This window comes from Microcebus murinus, chromosome 19, assembly GCF_040939455.1.
Source record: "Microcebus murinus isolate Inina chromosome 19, M.murinus_Inina_mat1.0, whole genome shotgun sequence".
NCBI classification, from domain to species: Eukaryota; Metazoa; Chordata; class Mammalia; order Primates; family Cheirogaleidae; genus Microcebus; species Microcebus murinus.
In genome coordinates this window covers 27,940,495-27,963,028 of record NC_134122.1, presented here as the reverse complement: position 1 = coordinate 27,963,028, position 22,534 = coordinate 27,940,495, and the positions used below count along the sequence as shown (strand labels likewise).

At 39.7% G+C, this 22,534-nt stretch overlaps 1 protein-coding gene across 1 annotated transcript in view; it reads left to right on the top strand.

Annotated features, from left to right (window-relative positions):
• Positions 1–3,859: 3,859 nt before the first annotated feature.
• Positions 3,860–22,534, top strand: part of LOC105868332 (cytochrome P450 3A4-like) — a 30,105-nt gene continuing 11,430 nt past the window's right edge. The window contains exons 1-7 of the mRNA XM_075995316.1: positions 3,860–4,040; positions 5,399–5,492; positions 7,708–7,760; positions 9,340–9,439; positions 11,362–11,475; positions 11,736–11,824; positions 13,129–13,277. Of these exons, the coding sequence (XP_075851431.1) occupies positions 3,970–4,040; positions 5,399–5,492; positions 7,708–7,760; positions 9,340–9,439; positions 11,362–11,475; positions 11,736–11,824; positions 13,129–13,277 (670 nt within the window). The 5' untranslated portion in view covers positions 3,860–3,969. The remainder of the gene's footprint in view (positions 4,041–5,398; positions 5,493–7,707; positions 7,761–9,339; positions 9,440–11,361; positions 11,476–11,735; positions 11,825–13,128; positions 13,278–22,534) is intronic.

Sequence of the window (22,534 nt, the reverse complement as noted above, 5' to 3'; positions counted from 1 at the left end):
CAGCGATGGTTCTCACTGTTTCATATTTAGTGCTTGACACGTGCCCTGAACACAGCAGACACACAGCCTGACCAACGCACAATGACACTCAGGTGAGATCGTCACCTCCCCCAATGCCTAGAGAGAACGTTTGTGGAACGTTTGTGGAACGTTTGTGGAACGTTGTGCCACTCTCTTCACCACCATCCCCAACCACGAGGGCCAGAAATGTCAGCTACTTCTGTTCTCCAGCCACCAAAATTCAGAAGCCACACATTTGGCCAAACCAAGTGCTGCTCTGCTGAGAAGAATTGGGATTTGGGTGCAGATTTACAGGAAAATACTCTTGCTTTCATTTATTCACACCCTCAAGATTGTGACCTGGAAATTTGAATCTATTACCAAATTGTTTCTGAACAATATTGACTCCCTACAGAGCAAGCAATTCCTTGGTCAGTGAGAAGTCTGGACTGGCCTCCCAGAAGAGTAAGCACTTGGGCTAACAATATAAAAGGACGGAAATATCAGAGTGATGATGCTCCTCACATCACTAAATCCCTGGACAACCTGTGCACTGATACTGGTAATGTGAGCCTCATGCTTCTATGTATGTTCTTTGAGACTGTACTTTGATTCAATTATAATGACACCAAGAAAGAAGTTAAGCCACTTGATGTTGATGAGAACACTGAGTTTCTCTAATATCTATAATTACTGAACCTTGGCTGTGTAGTAATTATTTGTTTGTCTTTATTTTCAAACAGAATAATTTCTGGGTCTTAACCACCTTTGTACCCTAATCACTTCAAGCAGAGATTTAAAAGTACATGACGAACACTTTGATACAGGAGTGAGCACATGGCAGACATGGAGTGGTTGGGGTATTCTTCTCACATGCAATGTCTTCCTTACTCATTCAGCATGACTCTTACTATGCAAATCTCTTCATGTTAGAGGGTGTTACCTTCTCTAGAACAAGTAGCAGAAAGAATATGCCTTCTATTACTTACCCTTGCAGAGCACGTCCATTGACAATGGTTGGGGCACGGTGCCAGCTACATTTTACTTCCAACCAATGACTAGTCTATAGTGTTGGTGTAGATTCCAGCCAATCAATTCAGTTCCTGAGGTTCACAGGACAAGTGAAGGTCATGTCAGGCTTAGTTTAGTTACAAAATACTCATATGTTTTGGAGGAAGATGAACAAATTAGTTTTTATAGCAGTTTTGTTTCCAAAAGAATAAGAAAGGATTTCAGTTTAGGTGAGCTAGTTAAGTTGTTGATAGTTATCAAATGACACTATAACCTTTCCTAGTGTCAATGCATTCTGTGGACCTCTCTGTTTGGAAGCATGAAGAGGGAGATACTCTCAACAATACCATTACTGTGGTCAGATTTTGCATCTTTCCTTCTCCCTGCTCGAATGAGATAGAGTCCTTTGCTCTGGCAGACCCACGGGGGAGCTGCGTTGGGAATAACCATGGAGATATGAACTAGAATCTCAAACAATTTGCCGTTTCATTCCTGAGTCTCACAATGGCCCACAGTGAACCTTATCAGGGAGCGGTAGGTGTTTCATACTGATGTACAAGACCAGCAGAGGACTTTTCACCTCCCTTTGTGTTAGCTTTATATATAATATTTTCTTCTGATCAATACTTGCTAGGAAATCACTTGCAATTACTGAGCCTCAGTTTCTACATCTGTAAACCAGGTATAGCAGCATCATCCTTTTTAACAGAGGCTACAGAAGCCACTGAAAAGAGACAGAAATGTATCAGAATTCTCTGGACTTTTATCTTACTTGTCCTATGGATTTTTGTCCCAGCATCTCATGACTGTCATTTGTTGATATTCAAGCTTTGCACCATTTCTTTTCATTATCTTTCTGTAGGGCTCCATTAACTCAGGGGTTCCATAGGTATGCCATATGCACACCACTATCAAAGAGCTTTTATGAGTCTCCCTCCCTCTACTGGGAAGCTGCTCCCAAGACAGGGATTGTGTGGCTTCTAGCCTAGGCCTCACACAACACTGATACATGACATTCACCCCCTTCACCTTGAATTAGTACATAGACGAAAGAAGAATTCTTGCATAAACTTTTCAGGGACAGCTATGGATGGTAACAGGTTTTTCCCAGTGAAATCTTTTTTCTAGAGATGAAAAACTATAATGATAGTCATGTCAGGCTGTTCCACCAGGGTCCAGGAAAAGAATAGTAGTCTGGGCATATGGTTGTGACTTAATACATTTTAACCATCAGATGTCCACTTACTCAGGCCAATGTCAAGCTAATCTGGAGACATAAAGGAGAGAAGGATGGAAAGAGTTGGTGAGGACTAATTAACAATTTTGTAGTAGGACTGAGAGAAAGGATAATGAGAGAAGGAAGTGCACAAGCTCAGCTTGACTGTCTTCTATTTCTTTTGAGTTTTAAGAACTTTGAGGTTCTATTTGTCAGGTAATTCATGATTCTTCAGGCCAAGCAGACATGTAACATCACATGTAATGTGACGCTAATTAGATGATATAGTTTTCAAATGCTCACTGCTGCCCTCTCCCATGGAATGTATCTGGGAGCTCACAAAGGAGGAACTGTCACAATAACAACCCTCCTCCTCACCAGCTCCTGCGAACTACTCAGCTCCATTAGAAAATGCTCCAGTCCTGAAAATGCAGAAAACTATCTGCTTTGAACACCACTGCCCAATTACAAGGCTCAGATCATCTCTCTGGAGTCCTGGGTACCCTGTGACTGTAGCAACCTCTGCCCCATCATTGGTGGCTATGGTGGTTGGGGTCCACCTGGACATCTGGGCTGCTGTTCTCTTCCTCTCTCCTTTCACACTCATTGTTCCCTGACCTGAAGTCTTACCTGAGAGAGGGGGCCACTTTTTGTTCAAGAATATGTCTACCTTGCTGTCTACTGCAGGACCCCTGCAGGTGCATAGGAAGCAGCAGGAATGATATTGTAGGGCACAGCCATCTGCTCCATCTTGTCCACCCCCTGTCGTTCCTTTAGGAGCCATCTTGCCTACAGAACCACAGTTGACCAGCCTACACATGCAGAGATGGGAGCTGAGGCACAGACAAACACTTTTACTGGCTTAATAATTGAGGAAGATGGTGGGTTTTCGACAGTCAGAGAGAAAGGACATACAGCGGCCCAACCGTCTCACTGGCTCAACTCCAATAGCCTTTTTGGATGCCCACTGTGTGTGAAGCACTCCACTAAGGGCTGGGGACATATCTGTGAAAATATTAGATTGGGCCTGGACTGTGCCCAGGAGAAGCTCACCATATGCTAAGGGTCACACATGTGGAAACCCACAATGGTGATACAGAGTAGAGTGGACAATAGCAGTGCCTCATGACAGGGATAGGAGTTGCCCAGAGGAAGAAGTGGTGATAGCTGTGTGCAGAGGGTGGGGAGGAAAGAGTCTAAGAGAAGAGCCTGTGTTCCTGGGTTTGAAGAACGAGTAGGAGTCTTCCAGGGAACTCAGGGGCAGTGTACTCAGAGGAAACTGCGAGGGTAAAATCTGTAGGTGTAGGTCCTTTGGATGCATTCCTCATATTTCAAAATGACGGCAGCCCTGCAAACAAGGGCAGAATAGAGGAGATTTAATGTCAATGGCTTTACTTGAGTTTATAATATGAACCCATAACCTTTGGACTTAGCGATAACACTGATTGCATTGCTATGATTTCCTACAGAATATGAACTCTAGGAGGTCAATGTGGTTGTGTCTATGAGTCTTTGCCAACTGCCAAGGTGGAGAGGGCTCCTATGACTCAAGTGGAGCACAGGTGGCCCTGCTATTGGCTGCAGCTCTGGCCCTGCCTCCTTTTCCAGCACATAAACATTCAGCCAGCCCCACTGAATCACCTCCGTGCTGGGAAGGGAAGCTCCACAGGCATAGCCCACCAAAGAGCAGCACACAGCACAGAGAACAACTCAGAGGAGAGAACTGAGGAAGGAAAGCGGGGATGGACCTCATCCCAGACTTTGCCCTGGAAACATGGGTTCTCCTGGCTACCAGCCTAGTTCTCCTTTATCTGTGAGTATCTGTCCAGGCTCCACTGTCCTGTAACTTTAGACATGGGGTACAATCTGGCCCCTCTTTCTCTTATCTGTGGTGAATATCAAAGAAGATATTTGAGGGGAAGTTGCTTAAATGTTGGAAGCTACAAAGCATACAGTTGTTGATCTTATGTAGATTTGTGGAAGGAATAAATAAAACTCCCCCCACAGTATCCATCTCCATGTTCTCTAACTAGGAGTTCAATGACAGCATTTAGTCCTGGGCTGATTTCTAATTGACCATGTGTTTGGACCTAAACTAATCAACCAGAATTCAGCAGAGGAAGATTATAAACAAAGGGGCACAGGGTGCTTGGGATCCTCACCCCCTTCCCAAGCTCTGAGGATTGTAGGCACAGGAGGGGTGGCTTGGTGAGTGTCTCTTTAACTTCCCCTCTGGGTTCTGTGTCTGATGCAAGATATGTGTACAGGAATTGTTCCCTGTAAACTGGGGTGGCTCATGCTCACCTGCCTTCAAACCCAATCACAATTTACACAGGCACCATGGGGTATGCTAGACTTCATGGGAGGAATGGAGTCTGTAGTCATTGGAAGCTACATATGTCATTCTGGGAACATACAGGTCAACCATCCTTCCTTATAGCTCAAATTAACCCGATCATCTGACCACAGACACTTGGGTGTAGATAAAAAGTGCCCACTTTTCTACAAGTCCAATATAAGCCTTGAACATCATTATCATTCTCTAATAGGAACACTGTGATTCCTCTAAGACCTTCTTGTGAAGGTGGCTTTATGAAGGGAAAGATCTTAAGACAGGGTCTCATTTTAAGGGGAAGGGAAAGCATAAGTCTCAAAGCAAACCATAGGAACAGTGTCACCATAGGCTGTTGGTGACCCCCTGTGATTGAACACATGCTCTTACACAAAATCACATCATTGGAGCAGAAGAAAATAAAATTACACCTTCTTTACTGAAAACAAGAATTTCCTAATCATGGAAGAGTTAATTTCCTAAATACACATAACAGAATGAAATGCCCTAGAGGATTCCAGTCTGAACCACTCAAGGAACATTGAATTTGGGGGACATTTATAAAGTATTCATTCTAGGATTGGAACCCTGAAGATTTCAGTTCCTTTTAGCTGATCATTCTGACTTTGGGTGGGTCCCACACAGGAGGCAGGAAAGAAGATGATGGGTGAATGTAGCCATTGCTGTTGGTGTTGCAGTTGTTAGGTGTTGCCTAACAACAACACATGTTAGATGCCTAACATCTCTTGGCTATGGCAGTTCCTTAGTCAGTGACAGGACATTTCCCATATGTATAAAACCACAATATCAGTAACTTGGATTTCTCTTTAACTTTATAGATATGAGACTCATTCACATGGAGTGTTTAAGAGGCTGGGAATTCCTGGGCCTACACCTCTGCCTATTGTGGGAAATGTTCTGTCTTACCGCAAGGTGGGTTTTTTGGAACTTTCTCTTTTGTTTCTTATGGTTGTAAACACCAGCTTATTCCATTGGTAAAAATTCCCCTTCTCAGGAGGAAGTTCTGAGGTTTTACACTTCAGGAACGATGCGGAGACCCCACCCAGATCATAGTTATATTCACCCCGGGCCTCTGTTGTCTATTCTCCGCAGCCTGAGGTTTGGATCAGCTGAACAGCCCAGATCTCTGGCAAATAAGGATTTAATGTTCAGGGCTTTTTGCCTAGTGCATATTCACAGAAAGGTATTCATAGTTAGTATTAGGAGAAATGCAGAAAGGAGTACCACTAGTAGTAGCTCATATAGCTATGTGCACCAAAGGAGAACCACCATCAGTAGTAGCTTATATAGCTGTGTGCACCAAATTCAAACTTTCTTATTTAGCAAGAGCAATTGAGTAACCTTGTTTTTCTTCCTTCTGCACAGCTTGGAAACTTCAGTTTATTATGTAGCCCTTGTATTCATGGGGTAATTTGCACCCACTTGAATTCTCTCAAGAACTGCTAAATTCCCTCTGGGTACTTCATAGTTGTACCTTAGCTTTTACTCTGCATGGTATATTTTGGAACTTTATCAGGTAGAACAAGAGAGTTCTGCCTTGCTTCTTTTCCTTGAAAGGTGGTACCCTCTGGGTGAGTCTGAGCAGGGAGTTGGTACAACTGAGACAAGATGGTAGTTGTTCATTGACTTCAGATACTTAGCCATGAAATTAATTTTGTTTTGTTTTAACAAAAGCAGACTTGCTTTTGCAAAATGTCTAGCAAAGAGATAATTTGACAAAATTACCAAGAATTGGCCGGGTGTGGTGGCTCACACTCATAATACCCGCACTCTGGGAGGCCGAGGCTGGAAGATCACTTGAGGTCAGGAGTTTGAGAACAGCCTGAGCAAAAGTGAGACCCCTGTGTCTATGCTAAATAGAAAAAAATTTAGCCAGGCATGGTGTTGTGCACCTGTAGTCCCAGCAATTGAGGAGGCTGAGGCACTAGGATTTCTTGAGTTAGGAGTTTGAGGTGTTGTCAGCTAGGCTGACATCACCACAGGTTAACCACGGCAACAGAGCAAGATTATGTCTCAAAAAACCAAACCAAACAAAAATCACCAAGAATTTAAATTAATTTTATTATAAGTGTCACAGGACTGTGAAATTTCGCCAAGAAATTGTGGCTAATTTTTCACCCAGGGCCTGGCCCCTGATCATAAAGTCATCACCTCACACCCATGAGAGGATAAGCAAAGCCTGTGTGCAGGCTGCTCTCTGGCCCCAATTTCCTTTCCCACACACCTAAGGCTTCTTGCTCAGATTCTAATTCTCCCAACTCAGGCATTTCTTGTCTAATTACTCCTTAGATTCCATATTTTTCCCTCTGCAAAAGCAATCATATCCTGTTCACCTTGCTAAGATCAGCGCTTTACTAGGTATACCCCAAAACCCATATTGATGGGACCTTCTTTTGCATAGTAAAAATATCACAACTGAAACACAGCACCAGGAAGATTTGTTTTTAAGCTGCAGATGTGAAGACTTGTAGCAAGTGTGGCAATTTGTCCTGGGTGAAGAAGCTGCATTTCCTGATCTTTTCCATTTTGAATGGGACAACATGAGGCAAGGACATTTTGTCATTGGCTCAGTCACTCGTTACTCATTTTCTCACTCAGCAATGTGCCTTAGACTGAGATAAACCTGTAGATAAAAAGAGGTCCCTGATGTCTTTGACTTCCCAATTCTACTAGAATTCTAGAGAAAGCTCCTGAGATAAATGAAAAGGATGCTGAATGATATGAAAGATTGTGCATCCCCCTAGACACTTGCTCACACTGTCTCATCCTCAGTTTCCTCACATGCTCATGGAGGTAATCATTCAGAAGGTTGTGACATGTTAGAAAGAATACATGTATGTGCAAAAAGACTTCCAAATACGGAGAGTTATTTAGTATTCATAAACAAGCGTAAGTCATTCTGTATCTACAATATTTGGAGAAAATTCAACATTGACATTAAATCATTCATGGCAATTATCTCCTCTATTTTCCCCCATTCCCCTGAATATCTCTGAACAAAAGGTTTCCTATAACTTCCAGTGAAACATACCCTGATTTTTTCAAGTTTCGCTCTTTTTGTCCCATTAGAGGCAGGGTTCAGGATATTTAAAATAACAATTGAAATTTATTTTGTTTCTCCTCCCAGGGATTTTGGAAATTTGATGAAGAATGTTATAAAAAGTATGGGGAAATGTGGGGGTGAGTATTCTGGAAACTTCCATCGCATAGACTTTCTGCTTTGATAATGTACCCCACATACAAAGGAAAATCTCAGCCCAGAACCTCTTGAGATGAAGATGCTGTCAAACAAACAAACAAACAAAAAAAAAAAAACAGAGAGAGGCTCTCTGAAAGAAAAAATATTTATTTGGAAGTAAAGCATCACAATGGAAATGTGCACGCTATAGCAAACTATGTGCCTATTCATGGAGGTAAAGGAAGAAAAATGTTGTTAAAGGGAACGATGAGCAGGATAATATAACTATTTTGAAATAATTGTCCGTAGCTACAAAGATCAATAACAAGGGGACACCAGTCCGAGGTAAGACAGGCAGATGTCCTCCCTGAAGTACTTTTACTCTAATCATACTGTCCTTTTTGTGAAACATGTGCTTTCTGTAGAGTATTTTGTGACAGTTTTGTTTTTAGTCACTCAAGCATGAGAATGCTCTCTTCATACCCTTCCCAGGATCTTTCAGGTTTTATTTATTTTTATGACATCAGGGTGGCTCCATTTTGGTTCTGACAACTTTCACACTCTGTATTGGAAAGCTTTTGGAGGATTATCCCACCAGGAATTCCACAGGTAACCAGGTGTTGAGGCCTGCAGGGTCAATGAGGCTGATAATGTTGTTGCAGGTGACCACTTTTCTCCAGGTTAGATGGCCCAGGGACTCCCAGCATCACTTTCTGTCCAGCGTCTGGCTTTTCACCTCTTCTCCTTTTTTCCTACCTTGGGTTACCTTCAAGTGTATGAAATGCATCATTTCAGACTGTTCCAATATGTGTTCATAAATGCATGGCATTAACTCCCTCCCACAGTGATTCATTTTTAAATAAAGCCAAATTCTTAAATTAAATTTTTGGATTTAATACATGCTTTTCAAAGAAGAGCTGGGAGATAGAGATGACCAGATTGAGAAATCCTTTATAAGCTGTTTTCTTTTCTCTGCAAGTGTGGAGCTTTCTTTTGTGTTGTTTTTAAAATTGAAGTGAAGACTATTCAAGAGAAGTATGTTCAAATTTTTCCTTGTCTACTCCATTCTATTGACTTTGAAGAAGAGATACAGAATATATTAGACCACCGTGTTCCCCAGTGGGCTAATGGACTTCATGATTTTGAGAGTGCCCTCATCCAACTGCAGCAGCTGTTCCCTTTCTAAAGCTGCCTGGGGCTTGGTGAGAGCCACAGAAGAGGTGCGGTCCTGTGTACACTACAAGGAAATGGGAAAAGGTTTCTCCTCTTCCTTCGTACCTCAAAACAAGAGGTTTCCTGTTATTTCTCACCATGATCTTGTAGAAGAGCTATTTTGTATTTAAATGTGTCTTCCCCACTTGAGCCACATTTCCCTTCATTCTGTGAAGACGCCATGGCTTCTGTGGTCAGAACCTTGCTGTGTGTCCTACTCTTACTTGAACTAGTATCTAATGTTGCTGTGTATCGTACAACTAGGGTATGGATTATGTAATGTCAGGATCAAAGTCTGGATTCCTGGGTGTGGCTGCAGCTGCAGAATTAGGCTTGTAGAGTTTAATCAGCTCTGTTTTCCTGACACAGGTTGTATGAAGGTCAATGGCCTGTGCTGGCTATCACGGATCCCGACATGATCAAGACAGTGCTAGTGAAAGAATGTTACTCTGTCTTCACAAACCGGCGGGTACGCATCCATGTCTTAACTTTATACCTTTATTTTTTATTTAAAATTTTTATTTTGAAATACTGATAGATTCACAGGAAATTATCAAAAAGTGGTTTAGGGAGTTTCCATGTACTACACTTCATCCTGTTTCCCCCAATGGTAACATTTTGCATCAGTATAAACCTAGTATACTCCTGTCACTATAGTTACAGGAAATTGACATTGATATTATCCACAGAGCTTTTTCAGATATCCTTAGTGTTCTGTTGCCTCATTGTTGTGGATGTGTATGTGTGTGTAGTTCTATGCACCTTTATCACATTCATAGATTTGTGTAACCACCAGCACGATGATGACACAGAACATCACCACCAGGAGCATCACTGCTGTTGTTCTTCTACAGTCATGATGTAGCTTGTCTTTTTCTCTTAGCAGAGCTTGTATCAGAGCAAATGTTTTTTAACTTTGAGTAGACCAGTTCATCAATTTTTTCTTCTATGGATGGTGCTTTGGTGTCAAGTCTGAAAATTCTTCCTCAGCCCTTCTATATTGTTGTTGCCTTTTCTAAAGTCTGTATAGTTGGATGCTTTACAGTTATGTCTATGATCCATTTTTCTGGAAATTTTTGTGTAAAGCATTATTTAGCTCCAGGTCCATTTCTTGTGGCTTCTGGCTGTCCAATTGTTCCAACACCATTTTGGAAGGGATGTCCTCCCTCCATTGAATTGATTTTTGCACCTTTGTCGAAAATCATTTGGGCCTCTTTGTGTGTGTCTGTTTCTCATTCTCTATTCTGTTCCATTGATCACTGTATCTATCCCTCATCCAGTACCACACTGTCCTGACTACACTAGCTGTACAGTAAATCTGAACAGCATGTAGATTCACACCTACCACTTTATTTCTTTTTCTAGAGGACTTCTAGCAATTCCTAAATAGGAAACAACTCTTGCTTTTTTCTGTATCCCTGTGGAAAAAAAATTAAGAGAAAAGGACTTTCAAATAATGGTAGTATTTCTTCAAAATACATTCATAATCTTTTATGTATTATCTACAATTTTAAAAAATTACTACATCAAGGTATTCCTTTTTCGAATTCTTCATGCTATTCTGTAAGTAAACAAAGAAGTAGTCCCATGCAACCACAGCCTGCCAAGGCCACATGGTGAACTGTCACCAGTCCCTTTTTTCTCTGCACAGCCTGGAGGAGGTACAGATCTTGTTCCCCACTATTACCCTGAAAGAAAACCTTCCCAAGCAGGGAATCATTTGCATTTAAAAAGAGACTCAGATTTAGAGGCTGGAAAGCACACCAGGTGGCTGGGTGACCTCAGACACACACACACACACACACACACACACACACACACACACACATACACACACACACACACACACACACACACAGAGGCTGAGAGGAGGGTAGGCATTTGGGATAAATCTATAATACATTAAGCACCTAGCATGGGGCCTGCCACCTGGGAGGCAGTCAGTTAACAATTGTTAAATAAGTGATGTCTATTTAACACATTTTTTTTTTTTTTTTTTTGAGACAGAGTCTCACTTTGTTGTCCAGGCTAGAGTGAGTGCCGTGGCGTCAGCCTAGCTCACAGCAACCTCAAACTCCTGGGCTTGAGTGATCCTTCTGCCTCAGCCCCCCGAGTAGCTGGGACTACAGGCATGCGCCACCATGCCCGGCTCATTTTTTATATATATATCAGTTGGCCAATTAATTTCTTTCTATTTATAGTAGAAACGGGGTCTCGCTCTTGCTCAGGCTGGTTTTGAACTCCTGACCTTGAGCAATCCGCCCGCCTCGGCCTCCCAAGAGCTAGGATTACAGGCGTGAGCCACAGCGCCCGGCCAATTTAACACATTTTTACATTTGTGGAGATCTACAAAACTTATAAAGGACAAAATGTTTCTTATTTCAACTCCAGCCTTTAGGTCCAGTGGGATTTATGAAAAGTGCCATCACTTTATCTGAAGATGAAGAATGGAAGAGAATACGAGCGTTGCTGTCTCCAACCTTCACCAGCGGAAAACTGAAGGAGGTAAGAAAATACAAGGACTTCTACTTAGAAACTGAAAGTATGAACTGGGAACAGGGACAAAATAACATTATGGTCCCTTTCCAGGAGGTAGTCCACTAAGTTTGAGCTTCCTAAAAGTGGCCTTTTATCTTTATGTCCAGAAGAGACATCACAAAATTCATTATAAAATAAAATTTACTACTCTGAGCTAGGGAAAGCCATGTCCTCCTGGGACTTGAGTCTACAGATTTAACTAGTGTGGTGTTGTGTTTTGTGCTTAGATGTTCACCATCATGAGCCAGTACGCAGATGTGTTGGTGAGAAACCTGAGGCAGGAAGCAGAGAAAGGCAACACTGTCTCCTTGAAAGAGTAAGTAGGAGCACAGTCTCAGGGTTCTGAGCTGTCATGGAACCCCCTAGCTGCCTGCCACGGAGCTGATGTTCCCATAGTTAAGTTATTCCAGTGAACAGACAGAAGCAGGGGTGTGGTGTTACAACTCCAGTGGGCCCTCCTGGGGTGGGGCAGATTGCATGAGAAGGCAGGGCAGCAGAAATGGGGAAGGGTCTTCTCCAATGTGCAAAAGACCATGAGTAATTAATCTGATGAATTGTTCTTTAGATGTACTGGAAGACAAAATACATAGCTTAGAAAGAAGAAACATGATTGTACCAAAGTTTTGGCCGCAGAGGGTATGAAATGGTGGGAGATCAAGTGGCTTGGTACCTGAGGGCTGACAGGGGCAGGGAAGAAGATTAACAGTGGAAAACTTGGTAGAACTTCATTCTCTTAATATTTTACTGAGGATACCATGAAACACTAAATATTAAACCTTCCCACCGCTTCGCCTTTCTTCAATCTCAAAAGAGAGAGGGCCCTGGAAAGGCCAAGGTTAGAGCAATCCAGTGATTTAATGTCTAAACTGACATATTTCTGAATTATGCAGGAAACACAGGTATACATTGAGCCTGTCCTACACAGATTGGGGACATGTGCTGACTCAATAATGGTCCCCCCAATCAATTTACTGGAATCTATTATTTTGTTATCCAATTTGTTTTTACCTAGGAATATTCTCAGTTCTTACCTTTTACAGAAATGCTCTTACCCACAGACCAACCCCAGATTATAGGAGTTGGGGAAATGGGCCTTTCAGGAGACTTAGCAGACAGTGTAGAAGAGAGAATATGCTCATGGTGACTCAGAACAGGGTCTTGCTGTTCTGTAATGTGCTAATGATCAATCAGCTCTTGGCATAGCCTCTCTGCTGAGGCATTGTCTCCTTTCTCGAGTCCCTAGAAAGAGTTAGTTATTCCACTCTTTTCCTGATGAAGCATGGTGCCTACACCCCTGTTGTCATCCACACTCAACACACTCTCCTGTAGTTTGTCTGACTTTGGATCTCTGTCCCCCTGTGCCTGATCTCTTTGAGCTCAGAGGTAGGACTATCTTGACTTAGTGTCTCCACCATACCCAGGACAGGGCTAGCTGGATCACTGGCACATGATAACAACATCATGAATGATTGGGATGGGAGATGATCCAGCAGGTAGTTCTGAAAGGCTATGGTTCCTGACATCTCCTGACAGTTCACACAGATTTATATACACATCTTGCTGCATGTGTACTAGGAGAATGGTGAAGCAGTGCTCATTTCAATTTTCCATGTCTTTCAGCCTCTTCGGGGCCTACAGCATGGATGTGATCACAGGCACATCATTTGGGGTGAATATCGATTCCCTCAACAAACCACAAGATCCCTTTGTGGAAAAGACCAAGAAGCTCTTAAGATTTGATTTCTTAGATCCACTCTTTCTCACAATAAGTATGTAGACTATTATTTCTATTTCTCTCTCTTTTTTAAAATAACTACTTTATTGAGATATAATTCAAATACCATAGAATGTACACACTTAAAATGGACATTTCAATGATTGATAATACATTCAAACATATGTATAACCATCACCATTGTCAACTTTGGAATATTTTCATCAACTCAGGTACCTGCAATTTTTTTTTACTTTCTTAACATTACATTATTTTTTTTGTCTTTCTACTCTTTATTTCAGAAAAATATGGGGGTATAAAATTTAGGTTACATATATTGCTTGGTACCACCCAAGTGAGAGCTACATGTGTGCCCATCACTCAGACAGTGCATAGCTTACCCATCAGGTGTGAATATACCCATGTCCTCATCCCCCTCCCACCTGTCTGACATGCAATGAATATTACTGCAATATGTACATGTAAGTGTTGATCAATTAGTACCAATTTTGTGGTGAGTATATGTGGTGCTTGTTTTTCCATTCTGTGACACTTTGCTTCAGAGAATGGGCTCCAGCTCCATCCAGGATAATACAAGAGGTATTTGTTCACCATTGTTTTGGGGGGCTGAGTAGTACTCCATGATATACATATACCACATTTTATTAATCCACTCATATATTGATGGGCAGGTGGGTTGTTTACAAATGATTGCAATTGTCAATTGTGCTGCTGTAAACATTTCAGTGCAGATGTCATTTTTATAAATGTCTTTGTTTCCTTAGGATAGATGCCCAGTAATGGGATTCTTGGATCAAATACTAGTTCTACTTTTAGTTCTATCTCTGTATTACTTTCAATAGAAGTTGTATTAGTATGCACTCCCACCAGCAGTGTAGGAGTGTTCCTATCTCTCCACACCCATATCAACATTTATTGTTTTTGGACTCTTTGATAAAAGCCATTCTTACCTGAGCTAAGTGATACCTCATTGTGGTTTTTATTTACATTTCCCTAATGATTAGAGATATTGAGCATGTTTTCATATGTTTCTTGGCCATTAGTCTATCTTCTTTGGAAAAGTTCTGTTCATGACCTTTGGCCACTTTTTAATGGGGTTGTTTGATTGTTACTTGCTGATTTTCCTGAGTTCTATATAGAATCTAGTTATCAGCCCTTTATCAGATGTATAGCATGCAAATGTTTTTTTTTTTTTCATTCTGTAGGTCATCTGTTCGCTCTACTGATAGCTTTCTGTGCCTGTGCAGAAATTGTTGGTTTTACTGGTTTTTGTTGATGCTCTGATTGCTTTGGGGTTTTCTTCATAAAGTCTTTCTAGGCCAATGTCTATAAGAGTTTTCCTAATGATTTCTTCTAGAATTCATATAGGTTTATGCCTGATATTTAAGTTTGTTATCCATCACGAGTTGATTTTTGTGAGTGGTGAAAGGTGTGGATACTGTTTCAGTCTTTTACATGTGGCTATCCAATTTTCTCAGGACCTTTTATTGAATAGGCATTCTTTTCCCCAATGTATGTTTTTGTCTTCTTTGTCAAAGACCAGATGGTCTTGACATGAGGATGGTTTTATTATTATTTTTTATTTCAGCATATTATGGGGGTACAAATGTTAAGGTTACGTATAATGCCCATACCACCCTCCCCCCTCGAGTCGGAGCTTCAAGCATGACCATCCCCCAAGTGTTGTACATCTCACTCATTATGTTTGTATATACCCATCCCCTCCTCCCCCCTCCAACCTGCCTGACACCCGATAAATGTTACTCCTATATGTCCACTTAAGTGTTGATCCATTAATACCAATTTGCTGATGAGTACATGTGGTGCTTGTTTTTCCATTCTTGAGATACTTCACTTAGTAGAATGGGTTCCAGCTCTATCCAGGAAAATACAAGAGGTGCTATATCACCATTCTTTTTTAAAGCTGAGTAGTACTCCATGGTATACATATACCAGATTTTATTAATCCACTCATTAATTGATGGGTACTTGAGTTGTTTCCACAACTTTGCAATTGTGAATTGTGCTGCTATAAACACTCAAGTGCAGGTCTTTTTTGTAGAGTGTCATTTGATGTTTTAGGTAGATGCCCAGTAGTGGGATTGCTGGATCAAATGGTAGATCTACTTGTATCGCTTTAAGGTATCTCCATACTGCTTTCCACAGAGGTTGAACTAGTTTGCAGTCCCACCAGCAGTGTAAGAGTGTTCCTATCTCTCCACATCCACACCAACATTTACTGTTTGGAGACTTTTTGATAAAGGCCATTCTCACTGGAATTAAGTGATATCTCAGTGCAGTTTTCATTTGCATTTCCCTGAGATTAGTGATGTTGAGCATTTTTTCATATGTTTGTTGGCCATTATTCTGTCTTCTTTTGAGAAGTTTCTGTCCATGTCCTTTGCCAATTTTTTGATAGGGTTATTTGATTTTTTCTTGCTGATTTTCCTGAGTTCTAAATAGATTCTAGTTATCAGCCCTTTATTGGATGTGTAGCTTGCGAAAATTCTCTCCCTTCTGTGGGTTGTCTGTTTGCTCTCTTGACAGTTTCTTTGGATGTACAGAAGCTTTTAATTTGATCAGTTCCCATTTATTTATTTTTGTTGCTGTTGTGATTGCCTTTGGGGTCTTCTTCATAAATTATTTGCCTCGGCCATGTCTAGAAGAGTATTTCCAATGTTTTTCTCTAGAATTCTAATAGTTTCACACCTAATATTCAAGTCTGTTACCCAGCATGAGTTGATTTTTGTGAGAGGTGAAAGGTATGTGTCCTGTTTTCGTCTTCTGCATGTGGCTATCCAGTTTTCCCAGCACCATTTATTGAATAAGGATTCCTTTCCCCAGTGTATGTTTTTGTCTGGCTTGTCGAAGATTAGTTGGCTATATGAGGATGGTTTTATATCTGGGTTCTCTGTTCTGTTCCACTAGTCAATGTCCCTGTTCTTGTGCCAATTCCAAGATGTTTTAATTAATATAGCCTTGTAGTATAGTTTGAAATCTGGTGAATTGATACCTCCTATTTTGTTTTTATTGCCTAGGATTGATTTTGCAATACAGGGTCTTCTGTGGTTCCATACGAAGTGTAAAACTATTTTTTCTATATCTGTGAAAAATGATGATGGTATTTTAATAGGGATTTCATTGGCTCTGTGGGTCACTTTGGGTAGTATAGACATTTTAATAATGTTGATTCTGCCAACCCATGAGCATGGTGTATTCATCTACCTGTTTACATCCTTTGCTATTTCTTTCTTCAGTGTTTCATAGTTCTCCCTGTAGAGTTCCTTTACCTCCCTGGTTAAATATATTCCTAGGTACTTTATCTTCTTTGTTGCTATTTTGAAGGGAATTGAGTCTTTGATTTGGTTCTCACTTTTACTGTTGTTGGTGTATATGAATGCCTCTGATTTTTGTGTGTTGATATTGTATCCTGAGACTTTACCAAATTTATTTGTCAGTTCAAGGAGTCTCTTGGTTGAATCCTTGGGGTTTTATAGGTATAATATCATATATTCAGCAAAGAGTGAGAGTTTGATCTCTTCTGCTCTCATTTGGACACCATTAATTCTGCTCTTTTGTCTGATTGTTGTAGCAAGGACTTCCAGAACTATGTTGAATAGAAGTGGAGATAGTGGGCAACCTTGTCTTCTTCCAGTTCTAAGTGGGAATGCTTTCAATTTTTACCCATTCAGTCTGATATTGGCTGTGGGTTTCTCATATATGGCTTGTATCATTTTTAGGTAAGCCCCATCTATGCCTGTTTTGTTAAGCGTTCTTATCATAAAAGGGTGTTGAATTCTGTCAAATGCTTTTTCTGCATCTATTGAGAGGATCATATGGTCTTTTTTTTTGCTTTTGTTTATTTGGTGAATTACATTTATAGATTTGGGTATGTTGAAGCATCCCTGCATCCCTGGGATGAAGCCCGCTTGGTTGTAATGGATTATTTTCTTGACAAGCACTTGGATTCGGTTGGCTAGGATGTTGTTGAGAATTTTTGCATCTATATTCATAAGGGATATTGGTCTGTAGTTTTCTTTTTTTGTTGCGTCCTTTCCTGGTTTTGGTATCAGGGTTATGTTCGCTTCATAAAATGTGTTGGGGAGGATTCCATACTTTTCAATGTTGTGGAATAATTTCTGCAGGATAGGCACTAGTTCTTCCTTGTAGGTTTGGTAAAATTCGGGTGTGAAACCATGTGATCCAGGACTTTTCTTTTTAGGATGTTATTTTACTGCTGTTTCAATTTCAGTACTTGATATTGGTCCATTCAGGAATTCTATTTCTTCCTGGTGGAGTCTAGGGAGGCTGTGTGTTTCTAAGAAATTGTCCATTTCCTCCACATTTTCCAGTTTGTGTGCATAAAGGGTTTTGTAGTATTCATGTATTATATCTTGTTTCTCCATGGCATCCGTTGTAATTTCTTCTTTATTGTTCCTGATGGAACTTATTAGAGATTTTTATTTTCTGCTTTTCATTAGTTTAGACAAAAGTGTGTCAATTTTGTTTATTTTTTCAAGGAACCAACTTTTTGTTTTATTAATCTTCCATATAGTTTCCCTGTTGTCAATTTTGTTTAGTTCTGATTTGATCTTAATGATTTCACTTGTTCTGCTGGGTTTGGGGAGTCAGTCTGTTCTTTTTCTAGCTCTTTGAGACGATTCATTAGGTTGCCTATTTGTGATCTTTTCGACTTTTGGATATAAGCATTTATGGAAATAAACTTTCCTTTCAGAACTGCTTAAGCTGTGTCTCGCAGGTTTTGGTAACTTGTGTCACCTTTGTCATTTAGTTCAAAGAATCTTTTGATTTCCATCTTGATTTCCTCGTTTATGAAGTGATCATTCAGTAGAAGGTTGTTTAGTTTATGACTTTATGTAGAAATGAGAACTCATGTTAGGATTGATTTCTACATTTATTCCATTGTGATCTGAAAAGATACATGGTATAATTTCTATTATTTTAAATTGCTTGAGACATGCTTTGTGTCCTAGGATATGGTCAATCTTAGAGAATGACCCATGAGCTGATGAGAAGAACGTACATTTACAGGTAGAATGTCCTGTAAATGTCAGTTAGGCCCATTCCCTCTAGAGTTCTGTTTAATGTCCATTATTTCTTTGTTGATTTTCTGTTTAGAGGATCTATCCTGTGCTGTCAGTGGGGTGTTAAAGTCTCCGACTATTATGGTGTTGTTGTTTATCCATTTGTTTAGATCAAGTAGAGTTTGCTTTATGAATCTGGGTGCACCTAGGTTGGGTGCATATATATTTAGAATTGTTACATCTTCTTATTGAACTTTACCCTTCAGCATTATATAGTCACCTTCCCTGTCTTTTATTACTTTTGTTGATTTAAAAACTAAGTTATTTGTAATCAGCACCACCACGGCAGCTTTCTTTTGGCTTCCGTTTGCTTGAAATATTGTTCTCTACCCCTTTACTTTTAGTCTAACTGTATCCTTGCAGGTTAGATGTATTTCCTAAAGGCTGCAGATACTTGGCTTGTGTTTTTTTTATCCATTCAGCCAGCCTATGTCTCTTGAGTGGGGAGTTCAAGCCATTCACATTTATTGAGATAAATGATAGGAGGGGCAGATTTCTGTTGATTATGTTGGGTTGAATTTTGTTGCTTTGTTTTCCCTCTTGAACCATTGTGGTATTTGACCTTTAATCCTTAGCTCGAGTAGATTTACATTCATCAGTGTTTATTGTGCTGATCCGTGGGTAACAATGTTTTGTGTACTTCTTGAAGGACTGGTCTTGTCTTGGTGAATTCCCTCAGTCTTTGCTTATCTGAGAATGTCTTGATTTGTCCTTCATATACAAAACTTAGTTTTGCTGGGAATAACATTCGAGGGTGGGCATTGTTCTGTTTCAGAAGAGTGAGGGGGGGCTCCAGTCTCTCCTTGCTTGTAAAGTCTCAGTAGAAAAATCTGGCATTATTTGGATTGGCTTTCCTTTGTATGTTACTTGCTTCTTTTGTCTTTCCTTTGTATGTTACTTGCTTCTTTTGTCTTACAGTTCATAGTAGGGCCTCTTTAGTTGATATTTTGGTCAGTCTGCATGTCATGATTTCTCTCTGTTTGTATTGAATCTCCCAGGAGTCCTTTGAGCTTCTTGAACTTGTATCTGGGGATTTTTAGCAAGGCCTGGAAAATGTTTCTCTATTATATCTTTGAATAACTTGTCCAACCCTTCAGTGTTTTCTTCTTCCCCTTCTGGTAACCCTATGACCCTCACATTAGGTTTCTTCACATAATACCCCTGCTGCTGGTCTCCAGGCTACTCGGGAGGTCTCTGCTTCCAGTTCTCCTCTGAAACCTCCTCCCATTGAGTCTCCTGTGGCCTCAGGCACCCCTCCTTCTGACCCTCGTCTGATGTATGCTCGTCTGGTTGCTTCTTTATTCTAATTTCTCCTAGAATCTGTTTTTCTGCAGAGACACTCTGTCTGGTGGTTTTCTTGTGCGCCATCTTGCTCCACTCCTCCGAGTATGGTTTTAAGTCTGAGTTCTCAATCCCGTTCCAATTGGCCTTTGTCTCTTTTCTTGTGCCAGTACCATACTGTTTGATTGCCATAGCCTGGTATATTGATTTGTTCATTTTGCTTAGAGATACTTTAACTATATGGGGTCTTCTTTGGTTCCATACAAAGCATAAATTTATTTTTTCTAGATCTCTGAAAAATGATGTTGGTAGCTTAATAGCTATTTCGTTGAATCTTTAGATCACTTGGGGTAGTGTAGACATTTTAACAATTTTGATTCTTCTGATCCATCAGCATGGTATGATTTTCCATCTCTCTATGTCCTCTGCTATTTCTCTCTTCAGTGTTTCGTAGCTCTCCCTGTACAGATGTGTGACCTCCTTAAATATTTTATTTTCTTTCTTAGTATTGTGAAAGGTATTGAGTCTTTGATTTTGTTCTCAGTTTGAGTGTTGTTACTGTATGTGAATGCTACTGATTTGCTTACATTGATTTTCTAACCTGAGACTTTGTTGAACTTCTTTATCAATTACAGTAGTCTCTTGGCAGAATCTTTGGGGATTTATAGATATGAGATTATATCATCAGCAAAGATCAGTAGTTTGACGTCTCCTGCTCCCATTTGGATGCCCTTGACTTCCTTGTCTTTTCTAGATAAGACTTCCAGCACTATGTTGGATAGAGGTGGTGATAAGGCACAATCTTGTGTAGTTCCAGTTCTAAACAGGAATGCTTTCAATTTTTCCCCATTCAATATGATGTTGGCCATGGTTTTGTCATATATGGCTTTTATCATTTTGAAGTAAGTCCCATCTATGCCATTTTTGTTAAGTTTTGTTATCATAAAAGAGTGGTGAATTTTGTAGAATCCTTTTTCTGCTTTGAGAAGCTCATATTGTCTTTACTTTTACTTATGTTTATGTGGTGAATTACATTTATAGATTTGTATATGTTGAACCATCCCTGCATCTCTGGGATGAAGCCCCCTTGATCATTATGAATTATTTTTTTGTAGAGCAGCTAAATTCAATTTGCTAGGATTCGATTGAGGATTTTGCATCTCTATTGATAAGCCATATGGTTCTGTTGTTTTCTTTTTTTGTTGAGTCCTTTCCTGGTTTTGGTATCACAGTGATGTGGGCTTTGGAAAATGTGTTTGGGGGGGGATTCTTTTCATCTCAATTTTGTGGAATAATTTCTGTAGGATAGGCACCAGTTCTTCCTTGTAAGTCTGGTACAATTTGGGTGTGAAACCATCTGGTCCAGGACTACATTTTAGGAAGGATTTTATTGGTGCTTCAATTACAGTATTTGATATTGGTCTGTTCAGGAGTTCTCTTTCTTCCTGATTGAGCCTAGGGATGCTGTTTCTTTCTAAGAATTTTTTCATTTCCTCAACATTTTCAAGTTTATGTGCATAGAGATTTATATAGTATTTAGAGATGATATCTTGTATTTTTGTGGTATCAGTTGTAATATCTCCTTTTTCATTCGTAATTGAGTTTATTAGAGTCCTTTCTTTTCTTCCTCTGCTAATCTAGCAAAAGGCATATCAAGTTTATTTATCTTTCCAAAGAACTAGGTTACTTTTTTATTAATCTTTCACATAATGTTTTATTATCAATCTTATTTAGTTCTGCTCTGATCTTGGTCATTTATTTTCTTCTGCCTGGTATGAGATTGATTTGTTCTTTTTTCAGTTCTTTGAGTGAATTCATTAAATTTTTGATTCATGTTCTTTCTATATTCTGGATGTAGGTATTTAAGGCTCTCAGTTTTCCTCTCAGGGCTTCTTTAGCTTTGTCCCACAGATTTTGATTGCTTCTATTCCCTTTATCATTTAGTTCAAAGAATCTTTTGATTTCCATCTTAATTTCCTCTTTGATCCAATAAATGCTAAGCAGTAGGTTGTTTAGTTCCATGATTTTAGTAGAGATGAGTGGTTCTGTTTGAATTGATTTATAATTTTATTCCACTGTGGTCTGAGAAGATATATCATATAATTTCTAGTTTTTAAATTTTTTGAAACATGTTTTGTGGCATAGGATGTGGTCAGTCTTAGAAAATGTCCCATGAGCTGATGAGAAGAATGTATTTTCTGTGGTGTTCGGGTAGAAAGTGCTATAAATGTCTGCTAGGCCCATTAGATCTGGACATCTGTGTCAGTTCATTGTTTGTTTGTTTATGTCCAGTTTGTATGGTCTGTCGTGTTGTCAGTGGGGTGTTCAAGTCCCCCACTATTATAGTGCTAGTGCATATCATTTTGTCTAGATAAAGTCAGATTTGCTTCAGGAATCTGGACACAATTGCATTTGGTGTGTAAATATTTAAAATTGTTATGTCTTCTTGTTGAATTGTAGAGACTTGTAATTGTAGCTATCACCAAAGCATCAAACCCATCACTCTATGCAACCACTAATTTATTTTCTGTCTCTCTACATTTGCCTATTGGACACTTTCTACAAATGATTTCTAAGATATTTCTCTATTTTTTATTCTCCTTTTCATATCCTTCCTCTTTGTAAAATTGTATTCTTGTCAGTAGTCAATATTCTTCTTTTATTTCTGAGACTATTAAGATAGGTCATGTCTCCTTTTTTCTTGGTCAGTCTAGCTAACAGTTTGTTAATTTTGATGATATAATTCAAAGTACCATCTTTTGGTTTTATTAATTTTTCTCTATAGTTTTAAGTGTCTATGTCATTAGTATATACTTGAGTTATTCCTATAGTTTTTCTGAAGGCTCAAATTATGTTTACTTTGTTCTTCTTTTTTCACTACTTTATGGTGTAAATTTAGATTATT